Source organism: Crocodylus siamensis, chromosome 5 (assembly GCF_052110815.1).
Source record: "Crocodylus siamensis isolate JL-2025a chromosome 5, ASM5211081v1, whole genome shotgun sequence".
Taxonomy (NCBI): Eukaryota; Metazoa; Chordata; order Crocodylia; family Crocodylidae; genus Crocodylus; species Crocodylus siamensis.
The window spans coordinates 71,741,391-71,758,108 of record NC_143399.1 but is presented as its reverse complement, the minus strand read 5'-3'; the positions used below and the strand labels follow the sequence as shown (position 1 = coordinate 71,758,108).

The 16,718-nt window shown below is 38.9% G+C and overlaps 1 protein-coding gene and 1 pseudogene across 1 annotated transcript in view; both read right to left on the bottom strand.

Annotated features, from left to right (window-relative positions):
• OLFM3 (olfactomedin 3) overlaps window positions 1-9,834 on the bottom strand; it is a 147,814-nt gene extending 137,980 nt beyond the window's left edge. The window contains exon 1 of the mRNA XM_090048910.1: window positions 9,453-9,834. Coding sequence (XP_089905036.1) covers window positions 9,453-9,521 — 69 coding nt within the window. The 5' untranslated portion in view covers window positions 9,522-9,834. The remainder of the gene's footprint in view (window positions 1-9,452) is intronic.
• On the bottom strand, window positions 6,914-7,606 carry LOC149864217 (protein ARV1 pseudogene; annotated as a pseudogene).
• Window positions 9,835-16,718: the final 6,884 nt, after the last annotated feature.

The window sequence follows — 16,718 nt, the reverse complement described above, 5'->3', positions numbered from 1 at the left end:
TTTTGTAAATTTCTAAAACATGGTTCTGAACAATTTAATTATGGCAGAGCCCATCTTTTTATTAGTGTTTATCATCCAGCTATATTTTCTGGGTTACCTTCATCATTCTTTGTAGATTGTCTTCTGTTTATTCCAGGGCAGTGTAAATATAAGTATTATAGTCTTTATGTTCAACTTTAATTATCAGCTGTCAGGAAAAATGAACACTGAAAGGAGGAAGGTATGCAGTATCTATGCAGTTTCTATGTAAAGTATTCTTTTTTCCTGCAGTTTTAACATAGTAAAGTTACGCAGCTGTTGCCAGCATACATTGGTTAAGTTGTTTATCATATGCTGTTTAGCAGGTTTACCAAAAATAATTATCAGTGCTCAAGGTATACATCTGAACACTGCTGCTGTACACTACAGAAGTCATTGAGGAGTCTCTCTGTACTAATGCAGATTCTTTCCCAATGGAAATAAAGTGAGTTTGTAATGGAATCATTGTAGACAGACATATTTGATTTGTGGCTATCATTGTATAGGAACTTTTGTACTTGGGAAAGGTCATCCCTGTGAAAAGAGGCTTGAATGAAATGAAATAGGATTCAACAAGGAGTAGTTTATTCTGCTGTGCTAGTACATTAAAACAGCCTATCAACCCTGCAGGATATAGGACAGATTATCACCTAAAGATCATCACCTATCACAATGTATCTAAATATGTAAATACTTTAAAGTAAATGTGTAAATACTTTAAACTTCTTTTTAACATGCTTTTGTTTGCACATTCTATTTGAATACAATTTAAAACAATATTAGTCTATAAATTCAAGTGTGTATTATTATGGTCTCAACTTCATATTAAGTGTGACAATCAGGTCTGTACTTTGCCTAGTCAGCACATTGAACTTTTTAGTTAAAAATATGTATATACACATACATTTAAAAAAAATCATCCTTATTTTAGAAACACATCTGATTTATAGATACAGTATGCATTCAATAGATTTAGTCTCCCTCTAGCTGCTTATACCATACGGCATAAAGTGAATGTCTTACAAAAATTAAACAGGCTAGTGACATTTTTAGTTGTCTCCTTTGGTGCTTTTCTCTCTTCAGTAGAGTACTGAGATTGTTATCAACATAGTTTGGTCATAAATTATAGTAGCTATAAGCATCCTATTATAAATGCTGTAACACTTTATTACTCTAGGAAGGCTACAACTTTTATACTCACTACAGAATATTCCCTCTCACATTTAGTAGCAGGTAGATGCAGTTACAACAAAACCCTTGTCCCTACTCATATGGGTTTTACTACCACTTCTCAAAAAGACTGATGATTCAAGCTGTTATGATAGAATGTCATTTTGTTGATACAGGGAGCATCTACATGTGATGATTTTAGGTGCTTTAGCCCTATTTAAGGCATATTAAGGGCACGTGTCTACATGTGCACACACTTAATGCACCTTAAGAAAAGTTGACTTTAGGCTATTCATGCCTAAATTTGATACCTGCAAAAGCAAGTATCAAATTTAGGTGTGAATAGCTAAAGAACATGAATGCACATGTAGACACGTTAAGGCACATCGAGGTTGTGTCTGGACAGACTTGGAACAAATTTTAGTTAGTCCTACACCAGTCTGCTCACACAGTGTTAATGTGCTTTAGCACGTGCATGTGTAGACATGAGTCTAAATCACTTTAATGCATATTAGCTAATATGCATTAAATTTAGGCATGCCTAAATTAATGTGTAGACACAGTCCCATCCTCTGCAGGCTATAAAATGATGGCTAAGACCTTGAATTCAAATGGGGATCCAATTACATTCCATAACACTATACTGATAAACCTACCACACTGTATAGATTGCAGTGTTCTGAAAGAGATGGGACTTTTTAAGGTATTTTGGTATGACTGTCATGCTGGGAAGTTCTAATTATATTAATAAATATGGCTTAGTTTTTCTGCATCTACAGAGCACAGATCATCTTTAGAGCTGTAGTTGGATGCTGTTTTAAAGTCGTTGGTACATGTTCATTTAATGGCACTTGGGGATCTGATCTCCAGTTCCAACAATTGTGCCTCCTGCCATGCTACATATGCACTGTAAACCCAGCATCCCCCTTCACTTGCAAGTGTGGTTCTGGGACCTATAATCAGGTGATTGTCAGCTCCAGCCCTAAGACAGCACTGGGATTTCAAACCAGCCCTGGTAAAGTGTGAGACATGAGGTCAGAGGTGACAGTCACTTGATTGTCAGCCCTGGCCAAACATTAAATTTAAGGTGCCATATGAGCCAGCTGTAAATATGTTCTACATTATATGAGGAGCATTTTTATGGCTCATTTGACATGTTATGGCACCTTAAATAAGGAACGTGTAGTACTCTTGCCATTTACGCCAGAATGAACAAGTTAATTGTAATGTATAGAGGGGTCCTAGGAAGCCTATGTTACTGGGATCTGTTGAAGCAATAAAAAATCCAGATACTGTGTTCCCTTCCCCTAACATTCTCTGCATCTATTTCTGGACATTTCTTTTTCCTCAGTGTTAATCTTATTTCCTTGAACTTTCCCTGCCCCATAACTGTCTTATAACTGGACCACATAAAATGAAGATGGTGGATATATGAGCTGGGGGCATCTGTTTTAGGACTTAGAAACACAACAATGGAGTCAATAATCAATCATTCAGTGGCTGTTATGTGTTAGGGCTGAAAAATCTCATTTTTTTTCCTGATATCACCAGGTTAAAAATGCACCTTAAATCATGAGAACTGTGAGAATACCATAAGCATTAGAAACCTTCAGGGTTACTCCTATATTGTTTCAGAATCTCTCCAACTGTATTACATTATCTACACATAATGGGGTACAGAAGAAATCCCTGGGTAATTTTGCAAATGTGGTGGAAGGGTTGGATTGGGAGGAAATATATTAACAGCTTTGTACATATCCATTCACCCTTTTGAGGTTCCTAAGTGCAACAAGTATTGTTTGAGGATCTGTTCAGCATTGACAAAATAACTTACAGTATATATATATCAGTGCCTCGGCCCTATCCCTTGGTGGTGTAAACAGATACCGGGGTAAGTCCAGACAAGAACGGCTGTGCAGTATGTGACATCACAAACACGTCTGTAGTGTCTCATATCAGATAGTTAGGAGCTCTCTGTGCTGCAAGGACATGCTACCCATGCATGCGCTGCTCCAGGTTTTTTTTCCTGTGGTTTTTTTGACCCCTGGATATTCAGAGGTCAAAAAACCCGCAGAACCCCCCCCCCCCCCGAAACACTGCATGCATGTGCCATGTGCACTGCTGAAGAGTAGAGCTGGGTCACCTGGAGCCATGCTGTGGCTGCCAGTCAGGCTTCGCCCAGCAGGATTACCACTGCTGCAGCTCTTGGAGGCCCCAGGTAAGGCTGCTGGGACCAGCACTGTGCTAGCCCAGACTCCCTACCACCCTTGGGGCAACTTGCCATGTGCCAAAGTGCATGTGGCACAGGCATTCTCCAGGGACAAGTAGCTGGAGCACAAGGTACACTGCTACTACTTGTCCCCAGGGAACCAAATGTCCACGCTCATCTGGATGTGGCCCAGGGTGACCAATGCTAGCCCTGTTTCATATTCTGTTATGAAGCCCAACTGAGAAAAGGTCAAGCATTTAGGCAGAAGACAGCTCTACATTTGTTTCTGAAATACTTTGCTCAGAAATGGGAGAATGTTCATAGAGTTGTAGCTGGCCACAATTGGGAACAAATGTTTTTGAGCTTTCTGCTTGTAGGCTAGATGACAAAGGTCAGATTTTCCTATTGACTACTAACTGATATTATGAGAAATGGGCTATATTTAATTTCGTAGTAGATAATGAGATTTCACATGATAACTTGTCAAAGATTGTAGGACAATGAGTCATGATTTCCAGTAAAAATAATATATTGCTGGACAAGTAACCCATGTTCATAAATAGTATTCCTGCTCTCATAATGAGAATGAATTAACTTGTAATACTAATGAAGCAAAGTCAATATAAGTCTTTTTTACCTGGAATGCTTTGGGGGTAAAAAGGTTATTTGCTATTTCTGTGATCTCTTTCTGTACACAGAATATAACTTCATGGATTTTTCTATCTTGAAATATAATAGTTCCTTAGGTCAAAATAAAGATGCGTAATAGGCATCGTAGTGTAATGAAAAAATATTCTTACATTTCTTTTCATTTCTTCAACTTCCAAAATTATATAAAATAATTCATAAATATAATTTGCCCTTTCTTCACACTTATACAATACCATGATTTACTTATCCCCTGAATATACTCTTCTATGCCCTTTGGAAATATTTCTTCTTGGCAGATTTCAAGACATTGAAATCAATCACAATTGAAACACAAAAGTTATTATGAAACTTATAGAAATAGAGCACAGTTCTTCTGGACTTATTTAAGTTCCAGATTTTAAAAAATAATCTTTTCTATACAGAAATACAACAATCCTTTAAACCTCATATGCTTATTTTCTTAATGGATCAGCACTGCACAGCTTTGAAATGTTTGCTCCGTCATGCTATATAGTGGGTCATTTGGTTACAGAGATCAAATAATAGTCTGCCTAAACTGATCCTTATAACCAACACCCACTTCAGAGACTATGAAGGTCATTGCAAAAACCATACTTCCAAAAAAGTAGCCCAGAGATGCCATCTAGCAGCAACTTTTAGGAATTTCCAAATGTTTAATAGTTCTCTCTCTTAAGATATTGGATCTAAGTGTAACACGGAACAAACTTTTATCACCTTAGTTCAAACCCTACACCTATATCCTGTCTTAGTGAATAGCTAGAGACTGTACTGGAAATTTTTTTTTACTTAAGAACATTATTATAAGTGTTTATATTTCCCTTTATTTTTCTATATAAATATTAGAGTATAATTATAGTCTAACTAGTAGACAAGACATTTGAATACATCTTTAAAAAAATAAAATGGATAGTCTGTTATCAGCATTACATTTTAAATAGAAGGAAAAAGCATTTCATTAGTTCTAGAATTTCCATGCTGAATCAAAATCCTGTCATGTTTTAGAAAAAATCTTAAAATGTGTCAATGTTGAAAAGAAATTAACTTAGTGAAATAACATTTTAGTATTTCAGGAATTTAAGACTAAACTCTACATTTTTTCTAGGTAAATATCTTGCCATAAGGTGGCGATACTTAAACACTTTACAATTGGGAGATAACTTAGAAAGTTAGAGCACAGAAACCTTGTCAAGATAAAAGGCCAGTACATGATCCTTTTAGTCAACAGTGACCTATCTGTTGCTAAACTTTTTTTATTTGTAAGTGCTGTTTTAAAATAACTTATCTGATACAACTATTACTGTACACACATTATTATTATAGCAAAATTGAAGGTGATTCAGTATATATGTATGTACAGTGTTCACATATTTTGTTTTAAAACCTTTAAAGCATTTTGTTTGGAGAAAAAACAGGTATGTATAAGAGTGGTTATGTTGATACGTTTGTTTATTAATGCAAGTATTCCCCTCAGCAGAAAGATAAGCACAAAACAATTCTTCTGGGGCAAAAACACCTATTAACCTTCCCTTAGTCCTTCCAGCTGATTTCATGTGGAAAGTATGCTTACCAGTCTGAAGGGTGGGGAAATTATTGATCCACTTCTCTTTAGAATTAAATAAATAAATAAGTAAACAGGTATCATTTTATTTTCCTTAGTACTTTAAGTCTTTACTTGAAGTTCTTTAATAAAGACAACTATATACAATTCACAGATGTAGAATTTGTTAGAGAAATTTAAAATTGATTATTTGCAGTCTTAAAATGTAAATAATTATGCATAAGAATGCAGAAGATACAATGTACAACTGCAATATACAATTTGGAATGTACACCTCTCAAATATACAATTTATTTCAAATGCCTAACTCCATGAAATATTTTCACCAGGGGCCTGAAAGAACTACATACCAACAACTTTTAGACTTATGAAAACCCAGTTCAGTTCTTCTAAGTAGCAAAATTTGACAAAGTGATCTTATTTTCATATTATCCTAAGGACTTTTTAGTTTTTCAGACCATGAGTCCTTCACAGAATTAAAATAGACTACAGTGAACATTTTAATATCTCCTAAAATGTCATATGTAGTCAAGAATAAAAGGCCATTTTTATACTCTCTACAGAGTATAATGCAGCAGCAAAAGAGCTAGAAGCAGATTTTGAAAAGTTAATTTATGCCATCTCTTTCCAGTGGCTCATCCTAGCTTTTATGACTATAGACATGTATGATGGAGAGCTTCATCTACTATGATTTTGGGGCATATCTCTGACAGAGAGATGTTTGTTTTTTTGATCTGAAGCATTGCTTTGAGATCACAAAAATAAGCATGCCAGCTTCAGTTCATTTAATACATTAGTGGTTTTACTCTTCTGTGAGTAAAAAAATAGATAGAAAATTTCCCTTAATTTATCCCAGGTAATCCCTTATAAATTAATGGAGCTAAGTGTAACTAAAGGCAGAAAAATAGACAAAGAAAATGTATAGATTTCATAGACATTATGGCTGGAAGGGAACTTGGAAGATCATCAAGTCCAGTCCCCTGCCCTAGGGGCAGGAAGTCAGCTGAGTTTTTTTCTTTTCTTTTCTTTTTTTATGGCTCAAGACCTACAAAAGCTGTATTTGTGTGAGGAATTAAAACTAGAAATTCCAGAACTGTTTCCAGTCAACCTTTGGCAATGAAAATGTTTGTTACCCAACAATTTTCTTTATCACATTATGAAAGCAGTGATTTGGGTTTCCTAGAGGAAGGTAATCCTTTGAGAATGATAACCATGTTGATTTTAATTTAGACCTTCAAAATAATTGAAGATTTAGCAAGTGGATACTAGGCTGCTTTTTCAAACATTCAATCCCATTCCTGGAACAAATAAACAACATCACTTTCAAAAAGCAATCCACTTAGAATGGCTAACAAAACAAACTTTCGGCTTAAGTTCAATGTAACTCTAATTACTTGTGAGTTAGATATCAGTACAAATACGTTTATGAGATGGAGACACAAAGGGAAGGGGTGTAGTTATGTTCCCCTGGACAGCTGGAATCAGCAGAAGTTTCTATAACTAGACAATAGCAGGGCTTTCAGAAGTAAGATGAAGTCAGACTTTCTTTTCAGCATCTCAGGCCTTGCTACCCATAGGGCAGTAAAAATGCCAACCAAAAATGAAGTTTGCTTTAAAGAAGCTATTCCAACCATTCTATAAAAGTCCTATTCCTTAGCATATCTGATTAAGTCATCAGGATCTATGTTTTGGCTTGAATCCTGTAGCTGTAGCCACCTGACATAAGCTTCACAAAGCAAACAAAATATGCAGAGCTTCCCATGAATATTTATCTTCGTATTGAACAGAATGTGTCTGTAAGCCTGTGCTTTGCATAAAATGCCATTAATCAGGATGATAATAGGGTCATACTCAACATACTTGTCCACAGGTTTCTGGCAGGATTTGCAAATGCTGAGAAGTAGCCCCCCATGCTGATAGTCCCTGTACAGCTCGGGGGCTTTGCCGCTGCATTCCATGCACCTGTAACCAACCATCACAACTACCGGACCCCCCCATCCCAAGAGTGAGGCGGCTCCCAGGGCACTGCAAGCCCCTCCCCCTATATGTGAAAGTCATTGACTGTAATGAAAATGTGCTCTTCCAAACATATATGTAGCACTGTTGTGCATTTGCCTTCACTGATTAAAGTAATGGCTATTCAATATACTTTAATAAAAATATTAATATAACTTATTGGGTAGTTAACACATTTAACTGATGCCATGACATCTTAACTCCTATTTGAGCTTATAGGTTTTATATAATAAATGTAACACAAATTTATCCCCCCCAAACACAACAAAACAAAACAAAACAGCCCACCATAAAACAATCTGCAGTTGTAAATCAATTTGCCATTGAACTCATTTCAAAATTCTATCTTTCCATTTTTAGAGGAATATTGTTTCCATCTTTGTAGAAAACATAAGTTATCATATGAGCAATTTTGACACCTGTTAAGAAAAGTGCTGTTTACAAATGCTGAAAATGTATCATATTATTGCTTAGTACTTAAAATGCATCATCAAAATGACTTTCATAAACATACCATAAAAGTGGTGGCAACGCAATGTGCATTACTGGTAGTAATGGACTGACATACACTATAAAATGTTCTTGTTGTCTTTTTATAAAGCCTGCAAGTAATCTGATGACTGCATGGCATATACATTTTAAGAGCTGGATGAAACAAATTCTAAATTTATGGCGTACAACACACACATTTGTAGGCCTTGTTCTTTCAACTCATCATTGCTATTAAACAGTATTGGGCATCTCTGATTTTCAGTGTATTGTTAAAGGATGTTAAAACTATCTACACAAGGCAGGATACACAATATATGATACTGTTTACTTTTAAGTAGTCATAAATTCCATTCCAGATCTGAGTTTTGTGCCACTTGAAAGCACTTGAAAGCAATGAAACTCAGTGGTAGCTAGATGCATAGTTATTGTACTTAATAGAGGAAGAGAAAGATACCCAAACTGTTTCTTGCCTGTGATACTTTAGCTTATATTCTAAATACATTTATTTACATTTAGACTGCTGATACTGGTGCTTCTGACAGACTAGATGTTACTTCATAATGGATATATTTATTGACCACTATAAATATACCCTTGTCTTGTGGTTGGGTAATATAGGGTTTATTTCAGCCAGAATTAAATAGCTTTCAGAGTGCAACAGATAATTGTTTCCATACTAATCTTAGCCATATAAGGCTTCTGTTACTGCTGATTTTATTTGTCAGTAATAAATGAAACTTCTGTAGTGAGAGGAAAAAGAGCCAAACCATAGCAGGCAGGATTTAACCCCTTTCAGTTAGGGTTTGTGTGTGTGTGCGCGCATGTGAGTGTGTGAATCTGCAAGTGTTATGAGCATCCTAAATGTTTTGGACACAAACTGCAGTATGTCTGCGTTGTTAGCATTATTGACCAGTTTCCCTCCCTTCCTCCCTCTGATTCTCTCTCTCTCTCTTTCTCTCTCTCTCTCACACACACAGTGGCTTCTCCTCTTTAAACAATGGAGCCAGACATCTCAATGAATATAGACAACAACATTGCATCTCTTTGATCAACTATCCAGTGCTGTTAATCGGGACAATAAAAGGACACTGACACACAAAAGCCTCTCCGCTCAGACAGCCAAATGCCCAAGAGACCCGCATTGCCTGCTGCATACAACAGGATTTTGCATGTATTTCTTTTACCTTGCAGTGGAATTCCTGGGATAGGTAAACTTGTCATCTGCCAGGTAAGGGAGATTCACGCATAGGAGGAGGAAAGATTTGCAGCCTCCCCCCTTACTTCCCCCCCAAATAATTTTTTTTTACCATCTCTTACCTTAGAAGGATCCAACCCAGCCAGCAAGGACAGAAGCAGAAGATTGAGGATGTTGGAGGGTGCCTGCATCCTGATCCCGGGGTTCTTTTCTCTCTCCTACTCTTCGAGCATTTGTCCCCTTTGCACTGCGGAGACCACGCTAGGCACTTGCACTTTCTGCCCGCCCGCCAGAGCCTGAATGGAGGCGGTGGCGACTGTAGCAGCAACAGCAGCAGCAGCAGCAGCAGCAGCCGCCCGGGGGACGATCATTCCGCAGGCATCCTTAGGGCGGAGCGGGAGGGAGCACCACCAGGCAGGCAGGCGAGGCGGGCGCTGTCCGCGGTGCTGAAGCGCCTCCAGCCGCTCTCCGCCCGCCTGCCTCCCTCCCTTCTCGTCCGCCCCCGGCCAGCCCACCGCAAAAAGTTTGGATCCGAGGAGAGGAAGCGCAGCTGGGAGAGGTGCTGAGACCTGGGCAACGGATGTGACATCAGCACCGCCCTTGGGGAGCTGTTCTGCAGGGGAATTTATTAAGCAAACAAGTCCCTCTAGCAGGCTTCAGTTGGGGGATTTGCTGTCAGTGTCATGTCAGCTGCAATGAGCACAGTGGGAAGAGAAGCAGGGCTCTAGAGCGGGTGATCCACGCAGCCTTTAAAATCAGGGGCCAGCTTAACCCCATGCCTCTTGGTATGCTTCCCCCCACCCTTGCCTTTTCTACCATCCCTCCAGTTGATATGGAAGGAGCATTGTGACCCCCACAGAGCAATTTGCAGACAAGCATCACTGTGCTTTTGACTATGGATGAATGCAGTGTTTCACCTATAAGCAGCTTGAAATATATAGGCAGAGACCCATAGATACAGAGAGGAAAAGGGGACAAGATGCCACTGCCACTGGAGGAGGAGAAGGGGTACCCATGGGGGATTGGCAGCTGAGATTTGAGTGGGGGTTGAGACAGGGACATGGGCTGCCTGTCTTTCTCTTGGGGTGCAGTGGGGGGACAGCTTCGTGCCTTGTTTAGGGGAGGAAGCATCCAGACAGGTAAGAAGAGAAGGGACTGGTAGGCATCTGTACTGCTGCTAGTGTCTGAGTCACACCGAAAGACATGGACCAAGATTTTTTTGTGATTCACCCCATTTCCTACCAAAAAGTCCCAGCAAACCAATGTTAATACAGTTGTTCTGAGGCTTCCACCTTCTTGGGAAGTATCAACATCCCCATTTCACAGCTTCAGTATCAGCAGACCCATTTCACAGAGGTGGAAACACTTAGAAATGATGCTACTTTTCTCACACTTACAGTCAGAAGCTTGACTGAGAAGGGACCTTACAGCTTATTTCCTGGGTTTATGCACTAACCACATAGCCTAAATCCAATATCTTTCCCATGTTTGCAATACTCCTATGAAGTTTTTCTTCCTTTTGTCCTCCTCTTGGCCCCACTCTCTTCCTCACATTTTTTTCTCTTCCTATTGGTCCCTCTTTCTTGGCCCATCTCCTTCCTCTTATCTAGTGGCTTTCCTTTCCAAGGACCAAGCCTCCCTCTCCTGCTAGTCATTCCCTTAGATTTGATCTGGTATGAATGATACTAACAGCTTCCACAGAGCTGGGAGATACATCATTAATTTCTGGTTGCAAACTACTTTTATTTTTCATACATAGCACTGTTCTGCCATGCACTATCATTCAGTTATTTTTTCTGAAAGCCTACTTCGAGAGGATGTGTGAGTTTTAGGTGTAAAAATGTTAAATATTTAAGCCAAAAACCATAGCAGCCTTGTAGACTGTGCACTTTCTAATTTTATCTTCTTTCTTAAGGGCTGTTTTTATTGTCTCTATTATTATTATACCCTGGGATTTTATTATTGGTATTATTGTCTAATAATGTGGAGTTGCAGTCATAATTTTTTAAAGTTTGTTTGGCTCAAAAATTCAAGCCTAGCTTTTTAGGTGAAAATGGAGTCTCCATTTTGGATGTTAAAAATGGGCAGTCCATTTACTTTATTTTAACAGTTGAGGCAGAGGGAGTGCTATTTTACCCATCTTTATTTATCCCTTCCTCTTGTCTTTCTTTGATTGTGATAACACTTGAAATTTTATTAGGACTCTCACAATAATTGATAATTTATTGAAATCCCCAGCACATGGAGATGACATTATCAATGTGACCAGTTAAGAATTTTAGCTTTCATTGAAACATATGCATTATTTTCTAGTATTTATGGTCGTGAACTAAAACTTGAAAACAAAACCTGTGTGTAGCCTAAAGGCTCAAAAACCTTGAGGCAAACCCAAATGATAAGATAATGGTTTCCAAACATTTGAGGATAACCATACTGTTCTTCCTTTCTATTATTCCTATTCTTACACCTTTTTTTCACACACTTCAATAATTTTCTCTCTGTCACAATAAACTATATCTTACATTCCCCTTTTCTGCTTTCCTTTTTTTATCTTCTTGACTCTTTCTCTTGCATCCTACAATGTAGGGTGTGGACCTCTTAATATTTCTTTGGGACCCACAAACTGCTCATGCTTTTTTCTGTTTCCCTAATTCTCCTTTAGCTTCAGAGTTGTCTGCCCAGCTTCAAACTATCAGAGCCCAGGGAAGCTGTCATATGCTGTGCCCATGTTTGTTAGATAGTCTCAGTTTCGGATATAAAAGCTGTAGGAAACTAGTCAACATCTTTATTAATCTATGTCTTCATGCCACAGCCCCTTCTTGGAGGTGTCACCATATGCTGCCCAAGGACCATAATCAAAAGTGCTGCCTGTCTAATGATCTACAGTTTTAGCTTTCTATGTCCAGAAAGAAGCATACAGATGTGGAGGGGGGTAGGGAGAGGGAGGAGAGTAGTGACTCCAAAAAAGAGGGTCAGAAAATCTGAACTGTTGCCCTGGAAGATAGGACCATATCTTGTGAAAAGAAGCTAACAGGAAATCTTGCTTTGTTCCATGATAAACTGCAAAAACAGTGGCAATGCTGGTCCCTTGAAGGAGAGGGGTGGAGAAGAAGCAACCAGGAAGCAACATTTTAAATAGTTTTGACTTGATTATTGTTTTGGTTGGTTGATAGATAGGGGTAGGTTGACTGGGCAGAACCAGATAAAAGGGAAGTGAGAAGGAATCAGGTTATGAACTTGTGGCACTGTAGTGAAATGTAAATGAGTTCCTCAATTCTTGCCCACTGAAATACATTGCTTGGTTTTGTACTCATTACTTTGGCCCATCTTTTCCAGATGGGAAGATTTTTGGATAAATTGAATATATTTTGCCATTTAATTTTTTCAGGGTCTAGGGCCAGGGGTCATAGTTCTGACTGAGTACTTTGAATACCCAAGAAACCAATGATTCACCACAGTTTAATAAGGCCTTATTATCAAATATTGCACCAAGCCTTAAATTGGTGAGAGATCTCACACACCACAGGCAGCATTGCCCACCACAAGAACAAAAACACTGTTTTACCATTCATTTCTCAATCAAACTACATCACCCTGTAATGTAGAAGGAAATTGGGAGTTTCATAACAATACTAATAGTTACTAATGCTGTCTGATCAAGTATGTTATTGGCATGGCTGGATTGGTTTCTTTTATGCCTGAGGAAAGATACAGTAAAACCTGGGGAGGGATCCTGTCTAGTGTTAGTAAGGAAAAGGCACTAGAAGGTGCTAGCAGTAGGTGAAGAAAGGCAATTTAGTTTCACAAACCACTACCACCTCAAAATCTGTATGTCAGGTGTCTGTGCAGGCAGGGACTTTCTCCAGCAACAATGAATGGTGGATGAAATGGACTGCACAAGAGACAGGATCTGTCTTCCCAACCTACATGTCAGAAATCCCACAAGGTAAGGGCCAGATCTTTAATCCATCCCATTCAATTCCTGAAAATCCATTAATGCATCTACTTTTACAACAAACCAGACACATTTACATGAGACATTGACTGCAGTCATTATTGTGCAGTCATTTTATACTTGTATAAACCAATACTAAAAGACTTTGCAATAGCCTTAGTTAGTGGGCTGACAAACGTCTTTTTCATGATGTTATTGTGCAGTAGCCCTAATACCACTGCTCAGCAGCGTCGCATCACAGTTGTTGCCACGTGATTCTACTGTGTTTCTGCATTGGGCTACTGCACAGTCAGTGTCTCGGGTAGACATAACCACCATCATCTGACCCTTAAGACTGTAAGACTGAGTCACAAAAAAACAGCGAGGAGGAAGAGGGGGAAAAGTCTACCCATTTCCTGCATTAATTGATTTTAAGGACATAAGAAACATGGACTAGAATCACAGTAAAGCACAAAAGGTCTAATAGGTGGGATAGACACTCGCCTAATAGCACAGAGCAGTGGAGCCCAATCTTTTTGCCCAGTGCCCTGTCTGTTTGTAGGGCAGATCTAACCAGTGCTCCCAATCTGGCACCAGCCAGGCATGGCAAGAAGTACCTGGTCCACAAAGGTGGGGGAGTGGGGTTTAGGCTGGCCTCTATGCAGCCCAGCAAGGGAAAGGAACTTGCCCCTGCGCCATGGAGTGGGCCTGTAAAGCCAACCCAGTCCCACAGGAGGAAAGCAGCATGATATAGCCCCATTTGGAGGAAAGGAGACATGACCCAGCTCTGGAGGGGAAGGGAGCATGGTCAGGTTTCAACCTAGCCCAGGGGTGGACAAAATGTGGCCAGGGGCTGAATGCAGACCACCAGGCCATTCTATCCAGCCTGTGGGGCTCCTAAAAATTTAGAAAATTAATATTCATCTGCCCTGGGCTGCCTGTCATGCAGCCCCTGATGGCTTGCCAAAACTCATTAAGGAGCCCTCTGCCCAAAATAATTGCCAACCCCGACATAGTCCCACAGGGGAAGGGGTGTGGCATGGCCCAGTCTTGCTGGGGAATGGGGCATAGCTTGGCTCCAACTGGCCCTGAAGGGAATGAGATTTGCAGATTTGACAATGGGGAGGGTGGCTATATTAATGGCCACTATTCCACTGCTGCCAAAGTTTTAGATCCATGGGGAGCACTGTGAACCAGATGTGATGGCTCCACATTAGGCCCCTGGTGTAAAGGAAATAGGTTTTTGTTGCTGACATAATTACATCCAGATCAAGACTGCCATTTTTTCTTCAATTATCATTATGGTTCTTAGCTAGGGAATTCTCCTGGAATAAACTATATTTTCATATTTGACCTAATTTTCTTAATAACAAGACTAGAATTGAGAATAGTAATTTGGCAGATAAGTCTACAATAAAAATCCTATGCATTAAAAAACATACTTCAGTCAGCAATTTATTTCTACTAGTGTAAAGATCCTGACATTGCCGTGTTATGGTATATATCCAAAGCATAGCTTTTCATAACAGAAATGCAGTGTTATGGAATGCACATAATGGGTTCCCATTAAAATCCAGCAGTTACAATACAAGATGGATCTGCCACAATATTGAGGCAGGGTTGAATTTTCTTTCATAAAGCATAAGAGAAGGGAAACTAATCTAAAAGTTTCCTGTAGAAAAGGTGTATTCGGCATAGAAGATAAGAGGATATCAAAAGGGACAGTTACGTAAATTAATACAGGTTTAATAATAACTAAAGCAAAAATATCATAGAACTGGAAATTTGAGATTCCCCAAAGGAAAGAGAATGAACAGTGTATTCAATAGAAACTATCTATATGGAAAAAGCAGATAGAATATAAAACTACAAAGATAAATAAGAAAGCATTTAGGATTCCTTTCTGGAGTACATCAATGGCTAATTCCTTATTTTCCTTTGTAGTGTGTCTTCACTCCTCACTTTCATATGTGTCTTAGATAAAATTGGAAAAGTTTAAGAACTATAAGGTTAATCACATAACACAAACTTAGAAAGGACCCTCTATCAAGTTGTACACTTGTCTAGCAATTTTCTCAGACTAGTTCATCTTTGAAACCAATAAAATATTGAACAAGACAAGTTAAAAAGAAAAAGCTGTCCCTAAGCTCTTTAGAGAAGCTGGTAAAAGGTATGGAAAATCAGCAGTCCCTATTTTCTTTCTTCATCTTTAATTTGTATAAAAGTTTATAAAAATCTTTAGTCCCAAGCCCTTCCTGTGATCTGCTACCAAGCTCTCAATTTTCCGCATTGTTCTCATAATTTTCACTGTAACTCTTTGATACTCCATATTTCACTATACTTTTCTCTTGCTCCTTTATGTCACAATACAAGAATGCTCCCATGTCCCTGATCTTGAAAAGACAAAGTCAGCTACACTTACTGTCTATCTGAATTCCCTTTTTTCACTTTAATTCTTCAGTATGCTACCTGCTCTTTTATATCAGCTCCAATCAAACATTTCCACTCTCTACACTGCTGAAATGATCTTTAGCAAGGTCATTAATTTGCCACTTCCCATCCATGTCATTCCTTGTTATCATTTACTCATATTACAACACTGTGAAGCTACAGAGAAGATCAGAACCACACTGTTTTAGGTGCTGTACCTGGAAAAAAAAAACCATGTCCATGTCCTGATAAAAGCAGACCATAAACTAGAGAAACAGAGGATGGAAGAAAGAATTATTACCATCACCATTTTACAGATGAAAAGCCCTCCTTCGGGGACTTCCATGCTGGCAACTGAAACCACCTGGCACTGTAGCCCCTCCTACCATACCTGGGAATAAGGTGACGAGCTGTGCTGAAAAGTATAACCTTGTCATAGTAGAGCTTGTTGCTTAAAGCATGGGAGTGGCTGGGACAGTGTGGCCGTGGGGCAGGGATTGGTAGTAGGAGCTGGAGCCTCTGGAGGAGCAGTTGTGGATGCCACTTGTCCATGGAACAATTGCAGGGTGCTAGGGGAGAGGAGGAATAAATGCTTACCTCCTGGCATAGGAGTTGAGTACTGTGGCATCCCTGAAAGGATATTGCAGTGCCCGAGGATGCCACAGCATTCCAGCTGAGAATCACTGTTATAAAGACAGGAGACCCAATACTATGTCCATTGATGTTTCCCCTTCCTTTGGGAAATTGATATAAAATTTTGAATTGACTTTCTTTCAGAAACCTGAGAAGTCATTTGAGCTAAAAAAGCCTGTTGAAGTATATATTTGTTGTGAAAAGAGTTGTAATATACTACCTTGGGTCTTTTCCCCTCATGAGTGTTTTAATGTGTGCTTGAAAAATAAATTAAAACACAAGCAATTTGCTTTTTGCCATGTACCTAGATCCCTGATTTAGCAATCCATACCTTGCTAGCATTTAACTACCTGCACTTAACTTTCCATGGACTTTAATAGTATTTAAGTAT